This window comes from Hipposideros armiger, unplaced genomic scaffold (assembly GCF_001890085.2).
Source record: "Hipposideros armiger isolate ML-2016 unplaced genomic scaffold, ASM189008v1 scaffold_37, whole genome shotgun sequence".
Lineage (NCBI taxonomy): Eukaryota > Metazoa > Chordata > Mammalia > Chiroptera > Hipposideridae > Hipposideros > Hipposideros armiger.
The window spans coordinates 4,295,322-4,310,558 of NW_017731387.1; the positions used below are offsets into that span (position 1 = coordinate 4,295,322).

The following is a 15,237-nucleotide window of genomic DNA, read 5'->3' on the forward strand; positions in this document are numbered from 1 at the left end:
TCTGGGGACAGGACAGAGGAGGAGAAGTCAGTGAGAGGAAGGGTAGATCAAAGATATTATCACCATCATCACCGTTACCACCATTATCACCATCATCATCACCACCATCACCATCATCACCATCACCACCATCACCACCATCACCATCACCACCATCACCACCATCACCATCACCACCATCACCATCACCACCATCACCACCATCACCATCACCACCATCACCATCATTACTACCATCACCATCATCATTAAAACCAGGCAACAAGAGTCTGTCTGTGCCACATGCTGTGACAACACTATTCAGAAGACGTGGATTGGGCAGTCTTGGCCTTCCAGGGACTTAAACTCTAAGAAACTCTGATGCCTCTCGGCACATAGACAATACAGTTGAACGTGGCACCGGGGCAAGGTACGCAGGTAGCTGAGGCGGAGAGTGGGGAGGGGTCCTGAGCTGGGGAGGGCACGGGTCTGCCGCCACCTGGTTCCTCATGGACTCGGCCTGGATGGGGTCCTCGGCGGCCAGCGCAGCACTGCTGAGCATGATGAAGAGCAGGATGAAGTTGGTGAACCAGGTGGCGTTTACGATGCGATGACACATGACGCGGATCCTGCAGGGGAGGGGGGTGGGGTTCAGCGGAGCTGCGAGCTGCTGGGCCTTACCAGCCTCTGTCCTCCAGGGGGACGCTGGGTCCTTCGCTTCTGGGTCAGTGGACAAGGACAGCCTGCACCTGGCTGGACATACAAGGTGCCCTGCCCTTCGTTTTGTCTCCGCAGCCTTAGTCCCATGTCCCAAGCAATCCCTTCCCACCACCTGCCCCTCCCCAATGCTGCACCACCACCCTCAGCTTCCCCACCAAAAGAATGGACAGGCTGATCTCCATCCATGAGGCAGGCACTTGGGGCTCCTTGAAGACCATATTCTGTGTGTTTTAAAGGTGTGCCGTTTGCAGAGCCAGTAAAACACAGCTCCCCCAGCTCTCATCCCCTTGTCCTGTCTAAAATCGCCCTAGGAAAGGAACCGATATACCAGTGCCTCTTAAGCGCAAGTAATAGATAAGACTGGGAGCGTTGCTTTGCCCAGAGATGCGAGCATTTTAGACAGGGCACAAGCGATTAAGCTAAAGGAATGAGTTTCTCATAGTGTAATTGTAGGCTCAGAGAGTCAGGAGAGCAGGGTCTTCTTAGAGCAGGGAAACAGCGTTCTCTGGGAGTCCCATGTGTCACCCTGTACCGCAGCCAAGGGGCCACCCACTTGTTGGTGGGGCTGAAGATGAAGAAGGAACTGGCTTCTGGGATGGGCACGGCCTTCTCTTTCAGCTGCAGCTCAGCCAGGGGCCGCGGTCGGGGGCTCACTGGGATCTCGGGCTCATCTTCTTCATCGTCTCCTACAGGGAGGGGAGAAAGAGAAATTTGAATATCTTTCCACACTTTACTGCTCCCTTGGCTTCTGTGCTCTGAATCCAACCATGAGCCCCCAGAAGTCGGCAATCTAGGTGGTGCCAGACCAGGGCAGGATGCGAGGTATCTCCCTTTCCCTGCAGGGAACAGGATTGAACTATCAGGGATCACGCCCAGAACCTTCCGAAGTTAGGGCCAGGAGCCTTGCTACTGCGTTCCTGTCTCAGAACTGGACCCACACCACCTCAGATGCTCAGACGTGGGGGGCGGGAGGGCACAGGTAGCGGACACCTGAGCGCCCGTCCCCGGGGAGAAGCCAGGCCCAGCACACTCCCCGCCCCCCTCACAGTCCCAGGACTGTCACCTGGAAAGTCAGCCGAGGGGTAGGGGTCCTTCACCTCATTGACGTTAGACTCAAACTCATCGACTTTCAGCTGTCAGAAGGAACACGGAAGAGGATGACATGAACAAGGCCAGCCGTTTCCACTTACGGAACATTTGCTGGGGGGCCAGTGTCGGATACCACTCACTGAATGCTCCCCGCAGCCTGGGGACAGGTGACACGATGATCATCCCCATTTTACAGGTGAGAAGCCAGGCCCGGAAAGTCAGACAGGCTGGCCGAGCTCCCGGGGGGCAAAGCCAGGGCCCCAGCCCGTCTCTGCCTGTGCTCTGCGCCCCCACCCCTCCAGCGGCCTGTCCTCTGACCCTGGGGTGGGTCAGAAGGGTGGGCGCAGCCAGGTCAGGGCAAGCCGGGGTGAGGCTAGAACAGGGGGAAGCCAGCCTGGGCCTCTCAATGGAATGGGGTGTCAAATGGGGTCGGGGCGCCTTGACCAGGTTGGGAAACTAGGACCCTGAGGACGTCTGGTTTCCAAATCAGGGCAATTGTGCCTCTCAGCACCCAGGGTTCCCCTGTGGGAGCTGTGGTCACTGGCTGACCCCCAGTGGAGTGAAGGGAGGTGGCCCCGCCTGGCTGAGAGCTACTCTCCTACCTCCCACTCACCCCGGGGCACCCTCAGGCGTGGGGGGCCCAGGGCCTTCCCCATGCTGTCCTGGGCATGCGGCGTGCTGAGCTCACCTTGGCGGTGGTGGGGATACCCTCCCCCTTGGGCTTCTGCTCCAGCTTCTTGGTCGCCATTGACTTCTCCTCCTCAGACTTCTCTGGGAGACCCCTGGGTCGGGGACACCAAGGAAACACAAGGTGGAGGTCCAGCTAGAAAGTTCTCGAGGGCCTGCTCAGCCTGGGGGACCCTGCACCAAGGGCTCAGGGAGCTCTGTGGAGGACGGGTCAGCGTTGGCCACCAGAGCGGAAGGGCTGTGGGCCTGGGCAAGGCCTCCGTGGCGAGAGCACCCGGCAACCAGCTCGCACCCACGGCCAAGTGCAGCTCGCCAGTCAGCCACACGCACTGTCTGCTGATCGGCGAGTGCGTGGGACGTGGCTTTGCACCCGCTTCGTGATGCTGTTCCTGTGTCCTAGACAGGGCTCGTCTTTGGAAAGTCTCAGGACCCGTGGCGACCCCGTGCTGGCCTGTCTCCCTTCCTCGCCTCCACCAGGAACAGGCACTGGAGGGGCAGGCCTTCGTCTGGGACCACGCAGGGCAGCTGGCTCTCCACCCAGAAGCTTTGCCCCACCTGGGAGCTGCTGGAAACGCAGTCTCCACCCCACCCTGGACTTCTGGGTTCAGAATCTGCGTCTCGACAAGGTCCCCAGGTGATTCACTCAGTGAGCGTTTCAGAAACCGTAGGAGACCACATGTCCTGCTTCCCTGGAGGAGGGGCTCGGGCTACAGGTTAACGACAAACTCATAGATGGAGGAGATTGTAAAGGACCCGAGAAGACAACCCCACTTCACAGGTGAGGTGGCTGAGGCCCAGCAAAGGGAAATGACCCCCAAGATCTCGGTGACGCAGTGGCCAGCAGGGAGAATTCCTAGAACGCTCACCAGGGCTCCCGGCCCAGCCTGCCTGGCTGTGCCCCCACGTTTCCGGGGCCTGTCTAGAGGCCGGCTTGCTTCTCGTCCTGCCCCCAAGGACACCTCACAGGACCTCAGGCCTCCCTGGGTCTGCTGGTCACAGAGGCCTGCCTACTGGGCAGCTGTCACAGTGGCACGGTCTCTGCTCCTCAGGTGCCCAGGAGCCACCTGCCCAGAGCTTGGGGCCACTGCTGCTGAGGACGCAACGCTCACCTGGACATCTTCCGGCGTTTCCTCTCCTCAGCCTTGGCCTTCTGGGCAGAGGTCAGGCTCTCCGCCTCGGCCAGGTTGTCCACGGCAATGGCCAGGAAGACGTTGAGCAGGATGTCTGAGGGCGTCCAGCTAAGGAGCCTCGGGTTTGGGTGGAAGGCAAGCCTCTGGACCGGTCACATCGGCACAACTTAACCTCACTCCCTCGGTGGGGTCTCTGGGGTCCTTCCTGCCAGAGTTACCCCACAGGAGGGCATAGGGACACAGACACACATCCCAGGGGCGGTGGGGGGCGTGCACAGGGTGCCCACGAAGGGCCTGAATCCACTGTGGCCTTGAGACCATCCATGTCCTGCCCTGGACTGACCCCATCTCCACACGGGCTGTGGGAGCCACTGAGGTCCTACACGGGAGAATCACACTTGGCCCTTAGGAGCTCAAGGGACAAGGGCCCCCTCCCTCGCCTACTCGTAATATCAAGTTCCGTGGTGCAGACACCAGGACGCGGGCACTGCCGGGCCTCTGCCCCAGCCCCCGGCCCTCCCGTCTGCCCACACTCGCACTGCCTGGCGCCTGCTTCCTCCAGCCTTTGTCCTAGGTGTCCCGCTGTCCACCGCCCCTGCCCCAAGCCTTGTCCGTCCTCCCTACCTGCTCCAGGCTCACCAGCCTCCTGGATGAACTTCTCCCACCTGTGACCTGTTGCCCTGGGCTCCCTAGCCTCCCTGGTGGAAGGAATTATCCTCCAGTTATACCTGCACTTGCCATTTGCCACGTCCTGTCTCGCCTCCCCTCCCGGTGAGCCTGGGAGCCCGGCCAGGAGGCACCGTGTCCCGGCGCCTCCCTAAGCTCTTCCTACACCTGCTCTCAGAGGGGATACAGTTGCCGCAGACGAACAGGATGATGAAGTAGATGCACACAAGCATCCCGGGGTAGGAGGGCCCCCCGTAGGCCATGATGCCGTTGTACATCACGGAGTTCCAGTCTTCACCTGTCAGGACCTGGGGGCAGGGGGGGAGCGGGGGGTCACAGCGGGACTGAGAGTGCTCAGTGGGGCAGCATTGTCCGAAAGGCCCCTTCCAACGTGCCCGTTCCGAGACCTTCTCTCTCTCCAGCCACGGCCAGGACAAAAGTCCCTACTCTCCTCCCTGCATCTCTTCCAATGAGCCAAAATCTTATCCTTGGTTTTCCAGGGCCAAGGAGTGTGACTGTCACCAAGTGGGGTCACGGCGTCCCTGTGCTCTGTTCCTCCCACTCAGGTTTAGCTGTGCCGTCTCCACCGGCCTCCTGTCACTCCAGCCGGAGTGTGAAATGTCAAGTGCCTTCAAAGACACGTTGCATGACCAGCCAGTGGGGTGAATGGAAGACAGAGGAGCCACATATAGGACCAACTGGTTGTCACCCACTTGCCCACTGTCCCAACAAGGGTATCCCCCACGGGTACTGGCTGCAGCTTGATGGGGGGAGCGTTTCTCTCCACTAAGGCAGCCCCTCCAGGGGCCTCTTGGTGAATCCCAGCTCTCTCCCTGGGGTGGCTTCCTGGGCACGCTGACTGAGGCTTACAGGGCGCGGTAGTTTGTGTTTCCTGGGGGAGGGGCAGCCCTGGGGGGGGGCGGTCTCACATCAACTGGCTTTGTGCAGAGGTAGGAGGGGCACATGGGTGAGAAAGCAGGCACTTGGCCTCCCAGCCTGCCCCAGCCCCATTCATTCATGACCTGTCGTCCTACTGTGGGCCAGCCCTCGGCCGGACACAGGGACACGGACACAGAGGACAAGCTGGGCACAGCTCCTGGCTCGGGAGCCTGGAGGACACAGGTGAGCAGCTGTCACACGGGGAGAGCCAGAGGGGTGAGCGAGCCTGCACAGGGACCTGAACTCAAACCCCGAGATCCAAGGGGCTTCCTGGAGGAGGTGGTGCCCACCCTGATGGAGAGGACAAGCAGCGGGAGCGGCACCTGCGGGCGGCCCACCTGGAAGACGCTGATGAGAGCCTGCGGGAAGTTGTCGAAGTTGCTGCGAGGCACCTCGGTGTCCTCGAAGTCGTACCTGCCCCCGAAGAGCTGCATGCCCAGCAGGGCGAAGATGATGATGAAGAGGAACAGCAGCAGCAGCAGCGAGGCGATGGAGCGGATGGAGTTGAGCAGGGACGCCACCAGGTTGCTCAGCGACGTCCAGTACCTGAGGAGACGGCCACCAGGTGGAGGGGGGCAGCCCTCCCACAGGTGTCCATGGGGGGGCGCAGGGCAGAGGGCTGCCTGGAGGGGGAGGCCCGTGGATCTGCCCCCCACTCTTCCTTCACAGCACGGACCTCGGTTTGTCATTTCACTCAAAGTAATTTCACATGAACTTGCAGGACCCCAGACCATGGGAGATGGGATGGGTGTGGCCCCGCCCAGGTGTGCCGCCCAGGTGTGCCGGGAGCCCGCCCTGCTCACTTGGTGACCTTGAAGAGCCTGAGGAGGCGAATGCAGCGCAGCACGGAGATGCCCAGGGGGCTCATGGCGCCCGAGGCCACAAGCAGGATCTCCAGGAGGCCGCTGCACACCACGAAGCAGTCGAAGCGGTTGAAGATGGACATGAAGTATTGCCGCAGGCCCAGCCCGTACATCTTCATCAGCATCTCGATGGTGAAGAGGCACAGCAGCACCTGGTTGGCAACATCTGGGGCACACAAGCAAGCTCAGCATCGCCCGTCACCTTCCCTGCCTCCGTGCCTGTGCCTGTGCCTGTCCGAGCCACCGCCCCCCCCCCATCCCCTTTCTCCACATGTCCAAGCCACTGTCCGTTTCCTACTCTTAAAATCCAAAGAGCCCCATGAATTTTTGCCCCTTGAAAGGAGACTAATCGAGATTTCTGAAAGCTAAACAGCTCTACAGTTAAGAGGCCCCCTGGTGACCCCACCAGCCACCAATCACTCCATGTGGCCAAATCCAAGGGACATTTTCCTGGCCTCCCGGAAGCACTGGGCATGGTGGACCAGCGTCTTGCTTCTTCCTTGGCTTCTTGACGCCACACCCTGCTGGCTTTCCTCTACTTTTACGTCTCCTCCGCAGACACAGTCTTCACCTGGTCGCTGATGCTGGCCTTGAGCTGTACACTTGCGCACCCCCCGTCCCGGGCATCTGGCAATGCCGTCTAAGACCACGCCTCCCGCTGCCATCCCTGCTAACACCTCCCAGACTTGAACTCTGCAACTCAGACCTTTCCACCGCGTTGCAGGCCTAGTTGGCCATCTGCCTCCCTTACATCTCAATTGTGAAGTCTTGAAGGCACCTCGAACTCAACATGCCCAGGGCTAAGCCGGTGGGTCTAGCCCATCCTCCCCACCCCTCAAAAACACCTGGTCATTGACTCTCTTCCCCATCTCAGTAAGTGGCACCGCCGTCCATTTATCTGCTCCGGTCGGGAACCTCAGGCTCATGCCTGACCCCACTTGGCCAGCAGGGTTCACATCTTGTCCACATTTGGCCATTGACACTGCGTGGCACATTCAGGGACCTCAACAAGATTGATTGTAATGAATGTATTCACAGAGGGATGGACGGATGATGGATGGATCATGGATGAATGATGGATGGACAGATAAATGGATGGAAGGATGGATGGATAGACAGATAGATAGATGGACAGATGGATGGATGATGTATATGTAACGGATGGATGATGAGTAGAGATGTGGATGGATGGATGGGTGGATGGGTGGATGATGAATGGATGGATGGATGATGGATGATGGATGGATGGATGGGTGGATAGGTGGATGGATGATGGATGATGGATGGTGGATGGATGATGGATGGATGGATGATGGATGATGGATGGATGAATGGGTGGATGGATGGATGATGGATGGTGGATGGATGGATGATGGATGGATGGATGGGTGGATGGGTGGATGATGGATGGATGGATGGGTGGATGGGTGGATGGATGGATGATGGATGGAGGATGGTCACACCCATTGGAACTGCAGCACTGTGCCCCAATCTCCTTCTCCCAGAAAAAGATAGTCTCCTTTTCTAGTTATTTTCCTTTTTAAAAAAACCTTTCCATCATTTTAAACAAAGTGCCTGTATGCTGCTCTCCCATCTCAGGCTTTCGGGGTTGCCAGCTCCTAGAGGTCGTGCCTGATAACTCTTCCCAGTGGTGGCTCTGTTCCTGATTTGGTTTCCATCACCTTGTTGTGAGCTCATCTCTGGGAAGCCCCCTTCCCAGCAGGAATCCTGTGTGCCTTGGGTTGAGAAGCACCTTCAAGAACGGCTAATGCATGCTTCTGCTGGGCACCCCAGGGGGTTCACTTATCAGCAACTAGTTTTCTACGTCTCACTCAGCTCAGGAGCCCTCCACCCTGAGGACAGTGCAAACTGGACCTCACACCTGTACTGGGCACAGGTGGGGTCTGGATGTCCCTTCTTCCCCGAGCCCGCACTGTGGATACCCCCACGCTCCTTCCTGGCGCAATGGGCAGTGAGATTTTGCATCTTTTACATGGGGCCAGTCCTTCCAGGACCCAGGCTTTTTCCCACGTCACACGGGCCTGGGCCCTGTCTCCTGTCCCCGCACAGGCATTGAGGACTCAGTGCCACCTTTCAGGGCTGAGGGCTAGGTCTGACATGTTCCCGGAAGTCAGCTCATGAGCCGTCTGCTCTGGTTTTCAGTCACCCCGAAACCTCCTTTTCTCTCTTCGGAATATTATTCTCATCACTCGGCAGCATTGCTGTGTGCTTGGAGTGGGGAGGACATTCAGTTTGATCACCGTGTTGGTGGAAATTTGGTGGACCCTGTTTTTTCTTACTCTGCTGCCTGTCATAGCCCAGAGCTCCACACACAGGGGGACACCCACCACCGGGGCGATTCACTTGCCGCCAGGACTCACCCTTCAAAAACTCAGGTCCGATCATGTCGCATCCCCGCTTATAACTTTTCATTATCTTCTCATTGCAATCTTCCCCTTATATGTACTTCCTTTATCGCCCCCCCCCCATAGTGACTTGACATTATTCATGAATATAATATCTGTCTTTGCCTCTGGCTAAGTGAGCTCATTGAAGGCAAGGCACTGTTTACTCTCTCTGCACCCCGAGGCCTTTTTCTGTGCCTTACGTAGAGCATGTGCTCAAAAAACAGTTGGTGCAAGATGGCTGTTTTGCGAGCAGAATTTCAGCTTGGCGGCTTGGAGCTCTGAATTACTGGCATTCCTCATGTCTAGTGTCTGGAATGGGAATAATTTTCCCACACCCCTGGGCAGGCATCTGGAGGTTTCCCCATGTGCTACTGTTTCTACCGGGAGGGGCCAAGTACCACCAGCCTGTAATGTCTAGAAAACAATGTCAAGATCTAATTGACCTCTTCTACAAAACCCGAGGAGCCAGTGGCTGGCTTTGTCCACCAGCCACATCCGTCCTCTTCCTGGCCTGTCTCACCTTGCAGATGGGTCAGCCAGAGCGGCTGGTTGTGGTGCTCAGAGGCGATGGACAGGGTGTTGAGGGCCACAATCAGGATCACCAGCCAGTAGAAGGCTCTGGTCTTCACCACGTCGTGGCACTTCCAGCGAAAGATACGGTTCCACTGCCTCCAGTGTCGGCTGAGGAAGAGATGGAACACGATGGCGGTAACAAGCTGCTTTACCCTGAGCCCCCCTGTCTGTGTTACTTCCGGACAGACTCCAGCCGCACTGGGTCTGACCACCCCTCTCTCCTACGGCCACACGAGACAGGCTGCAGGCGCCAGCTGTGGAGCCAGGCAGAGCTACAATCTCATCTCTTACTAGCTAAGTCCTCCCTCTTTCCAAGGACCACACAGCGATGCCAGGCTCCGAGGGAACAAGAGATAAAGCCACAGAACGTGCAGCACAGTGCCCGGCAGGCCGTGGGGCTCCACACATTTTAACTTTAGTGAAGGCAACACTGGTGCCAGGTTTTGCCCATTACAGAGGTCATTCTTTAACAAATTAATGATAGCTGGTGTGTGGCCAGGGCTCTTTCACAGTCAGTGCCACCTTCTTGGAGAGCAACTTGGCAGCGTTTACCAAGGTTTAAAATTCACATACCCTTTGACCCTTCAACCCAGCCAGTTCGTTTTGAGGGATCTGCCTGCAGAAATGTTCACACTTTCGCACAACTCCTCCCTGAGCTGCTGTTCATATTGCCAAAACCTGGAAAGGCTGACTGAATCTATGCACCTAAGTATCCACACTGTGTGGTATTTAAAGATTATCCATAGTGTGGGATAGTTTTAGGTATTACTAAGTATCCATACTGTGGGATAGTTTAAGTATTACTAAATATCCACACTGCGGAATATTTTACATCAAAAGATATCCCAAAAGTGGTGTGTGAGCTATCAAGCCATGAAAGACATGGAGGAGACTTAAATGCATATTACCAAGGGACAGAAGCCAATGTGGGAAAGTTACAAACTGTAGGATTCCAACTCTGTGACTTTCTGGAAAAGGCAAAACTATGGAGACAGTAAAAGGATCAGTGTTTCCTAGCAGTTGGAAGGTTGAGGGGGATGAACAGGTACAGCTCAGATTTTTAGAGCAGTGACATCTGTGTGTGACACTGTAATGATGGGTACATGTCATCACACATTTGTCCAAACCCATAGAACGCACAGCGCCAAGAGTGACCCTAATGTCAGCTATGGGCTCTGGGTGATGACGTGTCCACGTGGGCTCGTCAGTGGTGACACACGTACCATCTGGTGGGCATGTTGAGGACGGGGAGGCTGTGCATGTTTGGGGGCCGGGGGTATATGGGAAATTTCTGTACCATCCCCTCAATTTTGCCGCGAACCTATAACTACCGTAAGAAAACGAAGTCTTAAAAAAGAAAGATGTGTATGTGTAGGTATAACGTTGCCCTCAATAGATAATTTTAAGGTAAAAATGGGAGTCACTAGGGAATCTGTATAACACATTCATTTGTTCATCAAACACCTGGCCGCACCTCCTTGCTGGGCCCTGCTCTCGGGTCTAAAGTGACAACAGTTGATATAAACAACCCTGTCATTTAAAAGGCAAAAACAAACCCCAGAAAACCTGGTGTGTGTGTGAGACAGGAAAGGCCTGGGAGGGATGCTAATCCGTTTCTATGGTTACCGCTGTACATGAAGTAGGGCCTTCATCTTTTCTTTGATGTGTTTCTCTGCTGTTTGATCTTTCAAAATCACAGTTGTGTTTGAATTTGTAAAAGAAAGCAGCCAATGAAACAAACACTCCCTCCTTTTGAGACAAAAGCATGGGCTGCATTCTCCTTCCTGCAAAGCTCACTGGCTGCCTCTTTGGGGTCCACACACCTACCCCCTTTGGGGTGCACACCTCCACTCATCCCCTAAAGAGGTTCCAAGACTAACCGCCCCACCAATTCCGCTCTGATGGGTGGGTAGCAGCCGGGGCAGTGGTCTACAAGCAGGCCACCTGCTGAGTGCCCTCCAGTTGCACTGAGGGACTGGGAGTGACTCCAAAGCCACCCAGAAGGGAGGTAACTGGGTCCCAACGCCATGTCTCAGGGAGCCTGGGGCTGGGAGGACCCTGGAGAGATGGGCAGACACTCACATGAACTGGATGATTTTGTTCAATCCCTCAATCTCATACAGGCTCTCTGTGTCGGAGCCACCTTCATCCAAGGCCAGCTTTCCTGGGGACAAGAGAGAGACAATGGGCCAGTCTCCTGGGCCCCTCCGGGCTGGACACACCTGGAAAAGGGCCTGTTACTGGGGACCCCTGTGACAGCAGCTCCTAGGCGGGCCCGGATGCCTCTGCTTCCCTGAGACCAGGTTCCCAGGAGCCCAGAGGGGAGGGGCGGGGAGGGGCGGCAGTGCCCTGGCACGGCTGGATGGCCGTTGCGAGCTGTAGGGCTTCAGGCCAGTCGCTCACCCTCTCAGGGCCTCCTGGGTTTACTGTGAGGGGCAGCGGGGCGGGGGGCATGCTGAGCAGGGCCTTGGGGTGCGAACCTTCTCTCAGGTCCTCAGCATCCATGACCTCTCCCTGGGTGACCCAGCTCATGTAGCCCCGGAGGTCCTCGTCCAGCTGCTGCTTCTCGCGGAGCTTCTGGAAGGTCCCCCTGGACTTGGCCTTCTCCCGCTCCTTGGTGAACTCCCTGCGGTGGGAAACGGGGAATGGGAGGGCGGGAGAGGCGCCCCTCCTCGTGGCCCGGGAGTCGCCTGGGGCCAGCCCTCTCTCCTCACCTGCCACCCCCCAGCAGAACCTCCCTGTCACCTCTTCTCACCCCGTCTCATCTTCTCCTACCTCATCTTGGGGCTCCCTGGGACATGAGGGGTGACTGACATGACAGTCCACTGCCTTCCAGAATCGGCCTGGGGTCCCTCGATTTTCCACGCTGCCCTGGCCCTTTAAGCTACGTTAGAAATTTAGTTCTGCTCGCAGACCTAAGGCCTGGAGGAAACTCTCCCAGGCCTTGAAGGAACCAGGTGGCAGCACCGCCAGGAAAAGGCCTGAGGGCCAGGGAGGGGTCCTCAGGCCAGCAGAGGCCCCCGCAGGGTGGAGCAGGAGGGGGCCTCCAGCACAGGCGGGGGCTTGTGACCGGCTGGCGCCGTGAGACCTGTGGGTCCCTCCTCGGAGTTCTAGCCACAGCGTGCCTGTGGGGAAGCTCCTGGGTGGGGCGATGGCAGCGGGGAAGGGGGTGCTGGTCACCCCCAGGCTCCCCGTGTGGCTGGGCAGAGCTGTCACAGAGATAGCCACTCTGGTTAGCAATGACCATGAGTTAGTGCTTGGTGCTTATGCTGTGCTGGACTCTAAGTGCTTTACATGTATCCACTCACTAAATTCTCCGCACAATCCTAGGAAACGGGCTCTAAAATGATTCCCATTTCACAGATATGGGTCCTGAGGCCCAGAGAGGTTAGGTAATTAGGCAAAGGTCACACAGCTACCAAGCCGTGGTGCAAGGATTTAAACGTGGACCGTCTCGCTCCACCGTCTGTGTGCTTCACCTGAAAGCTATAGAGAGGCTTCACGCTGAGCAGCTGCTCGTGCACATCCAGGCCCAGGAGGCTGGGGTCGCAGAGGGACAGGAGGGAGAGGGACGGGGGAAGACTTGAGGAGAAGGGGGAACAACTTAACAGGGAGGGGCCGCTGCCTGCCTCTCCTTTCTCTTCCTGGATAACGGGGGAGTGTGGCTTTGGTTAAAGGGGACCCTGGGGTGAGCAGAGGGTAACCCACGCCTCCCTGTCTGCTGCTCCCCTCCTCCCCGCTCCTCCAGCCGCCTCGCAGGGTCCTCACCCGCTCAGGACACCCAGCACCAGGTTGAGGATGAAGAAGGATCCCAGCAGAATGAGGGTGACAAAATAGATCCAGGGCCACTCGTTCCCAATGGCATCGTTGACCTGGTCGGACAGAAGTATGAGTCCCGTCCCCTGACGTGAGAGCGCAGGTCCCCTCCCTGAGTCCCCCTCTCCACCAACCCTGCGGGACAAGGAGAGAGGCCATCTGGTCCTTGGGAGGGGACTTTTCTCTCCTGAGGACCTAGGACCTGGCGATAAAGGACCTCCCCAGTGGGGGCTTGTTGACTGTGTACCAGGTCCAGGTAAGACTGGTCCACTTCCTCCTCCACCCGACCGCCTCCCTGGCCTGACTTATGAACGCATTTCCAGGTGGTGTCTTTACAGTCCAGACTTTTCAAAGTCGGAGAAACAGTAAAAAGCCTTGGCCTGAGCTTGGCCAGCTCCTTCGTGGACAACCCCTGTGACCCGAGGCAAGGCACCCAGTGCCTCTGAACATTATCCCATCTGCCTAATGGGGATAAAGGTTTACACTCCCTCTTGCAGCAGAGGTGAAAGAACACGGCAGCCCTTCCAAATGGTGAGTGATTTGTTCCCATAATAGGACATCACAAGAACCCCTCATGCTAATACTTTATATTTGCAAAGCATTGGACAGTGTGACAATGTTTCCCCCACAGGCAACGTCACACTGTGTGTGGTTCTGGGGTTGGAGCCAGAGTTCTTCCATCTACTACTCCTGAGCTCCGTAACCACGGGCGAGTTACTGGGCCTCTCAGAGCCTCAGATTCCCTGTCTGTGAAACGGGGACAATGGCTTGCGTGGCGGGAGGATTAACTAAGAAACGCAACCTAGCTCTGAATAACACCAAATAAATAACAGGCTCCATGAGAACGCTTACACAGTACTGACCGTGTGCCAGCACTGTCGTCATTCAGCGAGCCCTCCCGCTAACCATCACAGCTGCCCTATGACGCAGGTAGTCTCTGTATTTTACAGGTGAGGGAATTGATATCTAATTATATGTATGTAGGAAAGCAGTCTTGCCCAGTGGCAAGAAGGGAGACTCAGAAGGCCCGTCATCCTCAAGAAACCTGAGACTCCAGGCCATCAGGAATGAGTCGTCACAGCCAGGCTTAGGGACAAGTTAGGGGCTGAGACCAGAGCCAGACCACGGAGCGGCGGGCTTGCATCCCTCCCCGTGTCTTGGGTCCTGCACAGACAGGCTGTATATTGGGGACTGCCCAAAGCATGCTGGGACACACACCTGGGGAGGGGTGGGGGACATGCATCCTGTACAGGTTCCCCGGTGCGGGGGACGAGAGAAGCAGTGGGTGACGCGCGGGTGGCCGGGGCGAAGGGAGGTGATTGGCCGGCGCGGCCCCACCCACCCAGTAGAGCACGTCGGTCCAGCCTTCCATAGTGATGCACTGGTACACGGTCAGCATGGAGAAGCCGAAGTTGTCAAAGTGGGTGACGCCGTGGTTGGGCCCCGGCCAGCCGCCCCGGCACTCGCTGCCGTTGATGGTGCACGGGCGGCCCGAGCCCGTCCTGGCGCAGGGGGACGGCTTCTCGTTGTCCACGGTGGCCACGATGTCTGGAGGCCGGAGGTAGCGAGAGCATTGGCAGCAGGAGCCGGTAGACAACGGTGGGAGAAAAGTCGTTAGAGTCATTGATAACGGATGGGGGACGGTGTCAGCTGGACAGGAAAGGACCAGGGCGCACAGGGTGCAGATGCAGCAGAAGCCTGGGGCCAAGGAGCCCGCAGTGGGCACCTGTGGGCAGCAGTGGCTGCATCTGAGGCCCCAGGGCCTCCCTGGAGGGTCAGCCCCTAGGATTACTTGTCCTGTGAAGGGCGACCTAGGAAGCCGGTGTAATGTGTCATTTGTACCCACAGAGCTTTAAAAAGGAGGTTTCCCTGCATCTCGACTCACAACCTGCCCAGAAAGCCCCAAGATGCCCCATCTTATCTGGGGGCGGGGGGTGGGCAGCGCTTCAGAACCAGCAGCGGCCCAGGCGCCTGTCCACTTCCCTCGGTCGTGGACCCGAGCGGAGCGGTCCTTCCTCCAGTCCCTCGTCCAGGAGAAACCCGTTCCCGAGGTCAGCCTGCGTGGGCAGCAGTGACCCAGCCCCGGGGCTTGCTCACGGCAGGGCGGCTCCCCCAGCGCCGCGGCCGGGCTCACCAGTTCCAACGAAGTAGCAGGTCTTGTGCATCTTGCCCTTGAAGAGCTCCAGCCCGATGATGGCGTAGATGGTGACCATGAAGAGGACCAGCAGGCCGATGTGGAACAGCGGGAGCATGGCCTTGAAGATGGAGTTGAGGACCACCTGCAGGCCTGCAGCGGGGCGGGGGGCAGGCAGGGCTCAGGACCCCCCACCTCCACCCCGTGGTCCCACAGGCAGGCCTGCAGCGGGG

General features: G+C 57.6%; 1 protein-coding gene across 1 annotated transcript in view; it reads right to left on the reverse strand.

Moving 5' to 3' along the window:
* Positions 1-15,237, reverse strand: part of CACNA1S (calcium voltage-gated channel subunit alpha1 S) — a 67,855-nt gene that overhangs the window by 26,066 nt on the left and 26,552 nt on the right. Inside the window, exons 4-17 of the mRNA XM_019637996.1 lie at positions 15,005-15,157; positions 14,213-14,418; positions 12,823-12,926; positions 11,535-11,680; positions 11,137-11,218; positions 9,002-9,162; positions 6,014-6,239; positions 5,549-5,756; positions 4,459-4,579; positions 3,585-3,699; positions 2,477-2,570; positions 1,763-1,832; positions 1,253-1,385; positions 479-608 (exon numbers count right to left, since the gene is read on the reverse strand). Of these exons, the coding sequence (XP_019493541.1) occupies positions 479-608; positions 1,253-1,385; positions 1,763-1,832; positions 2,477-2,570; positions 3,585-3,699; positions 4,459-4,579; positions 5,549-5,756; positions 6,014-6,239; positions 9,002-9,162; positions 11,137-11,218; positions 11,535-11,680; positions 12,823-12,926; positions 14,213-14,418; positions 15,005-15,157 (1,949 nt within the window). The remainder of the gene's footprint in view (positions 1-478; positions 609-1,252; positions 1,386-1,762; positions 1,833-2,476; positions 2,571-3,584; positions 3,700-4,458; positions 4,580-5,548; positions 5,757-6,013; positions 6,240-9,001; positions 9,163-11,136; positions 11,219-11,534; positions 11,681-12,822; positions 12,927-14,212; positions 14,419-15,004; positions 15,158-15,237) is intronic.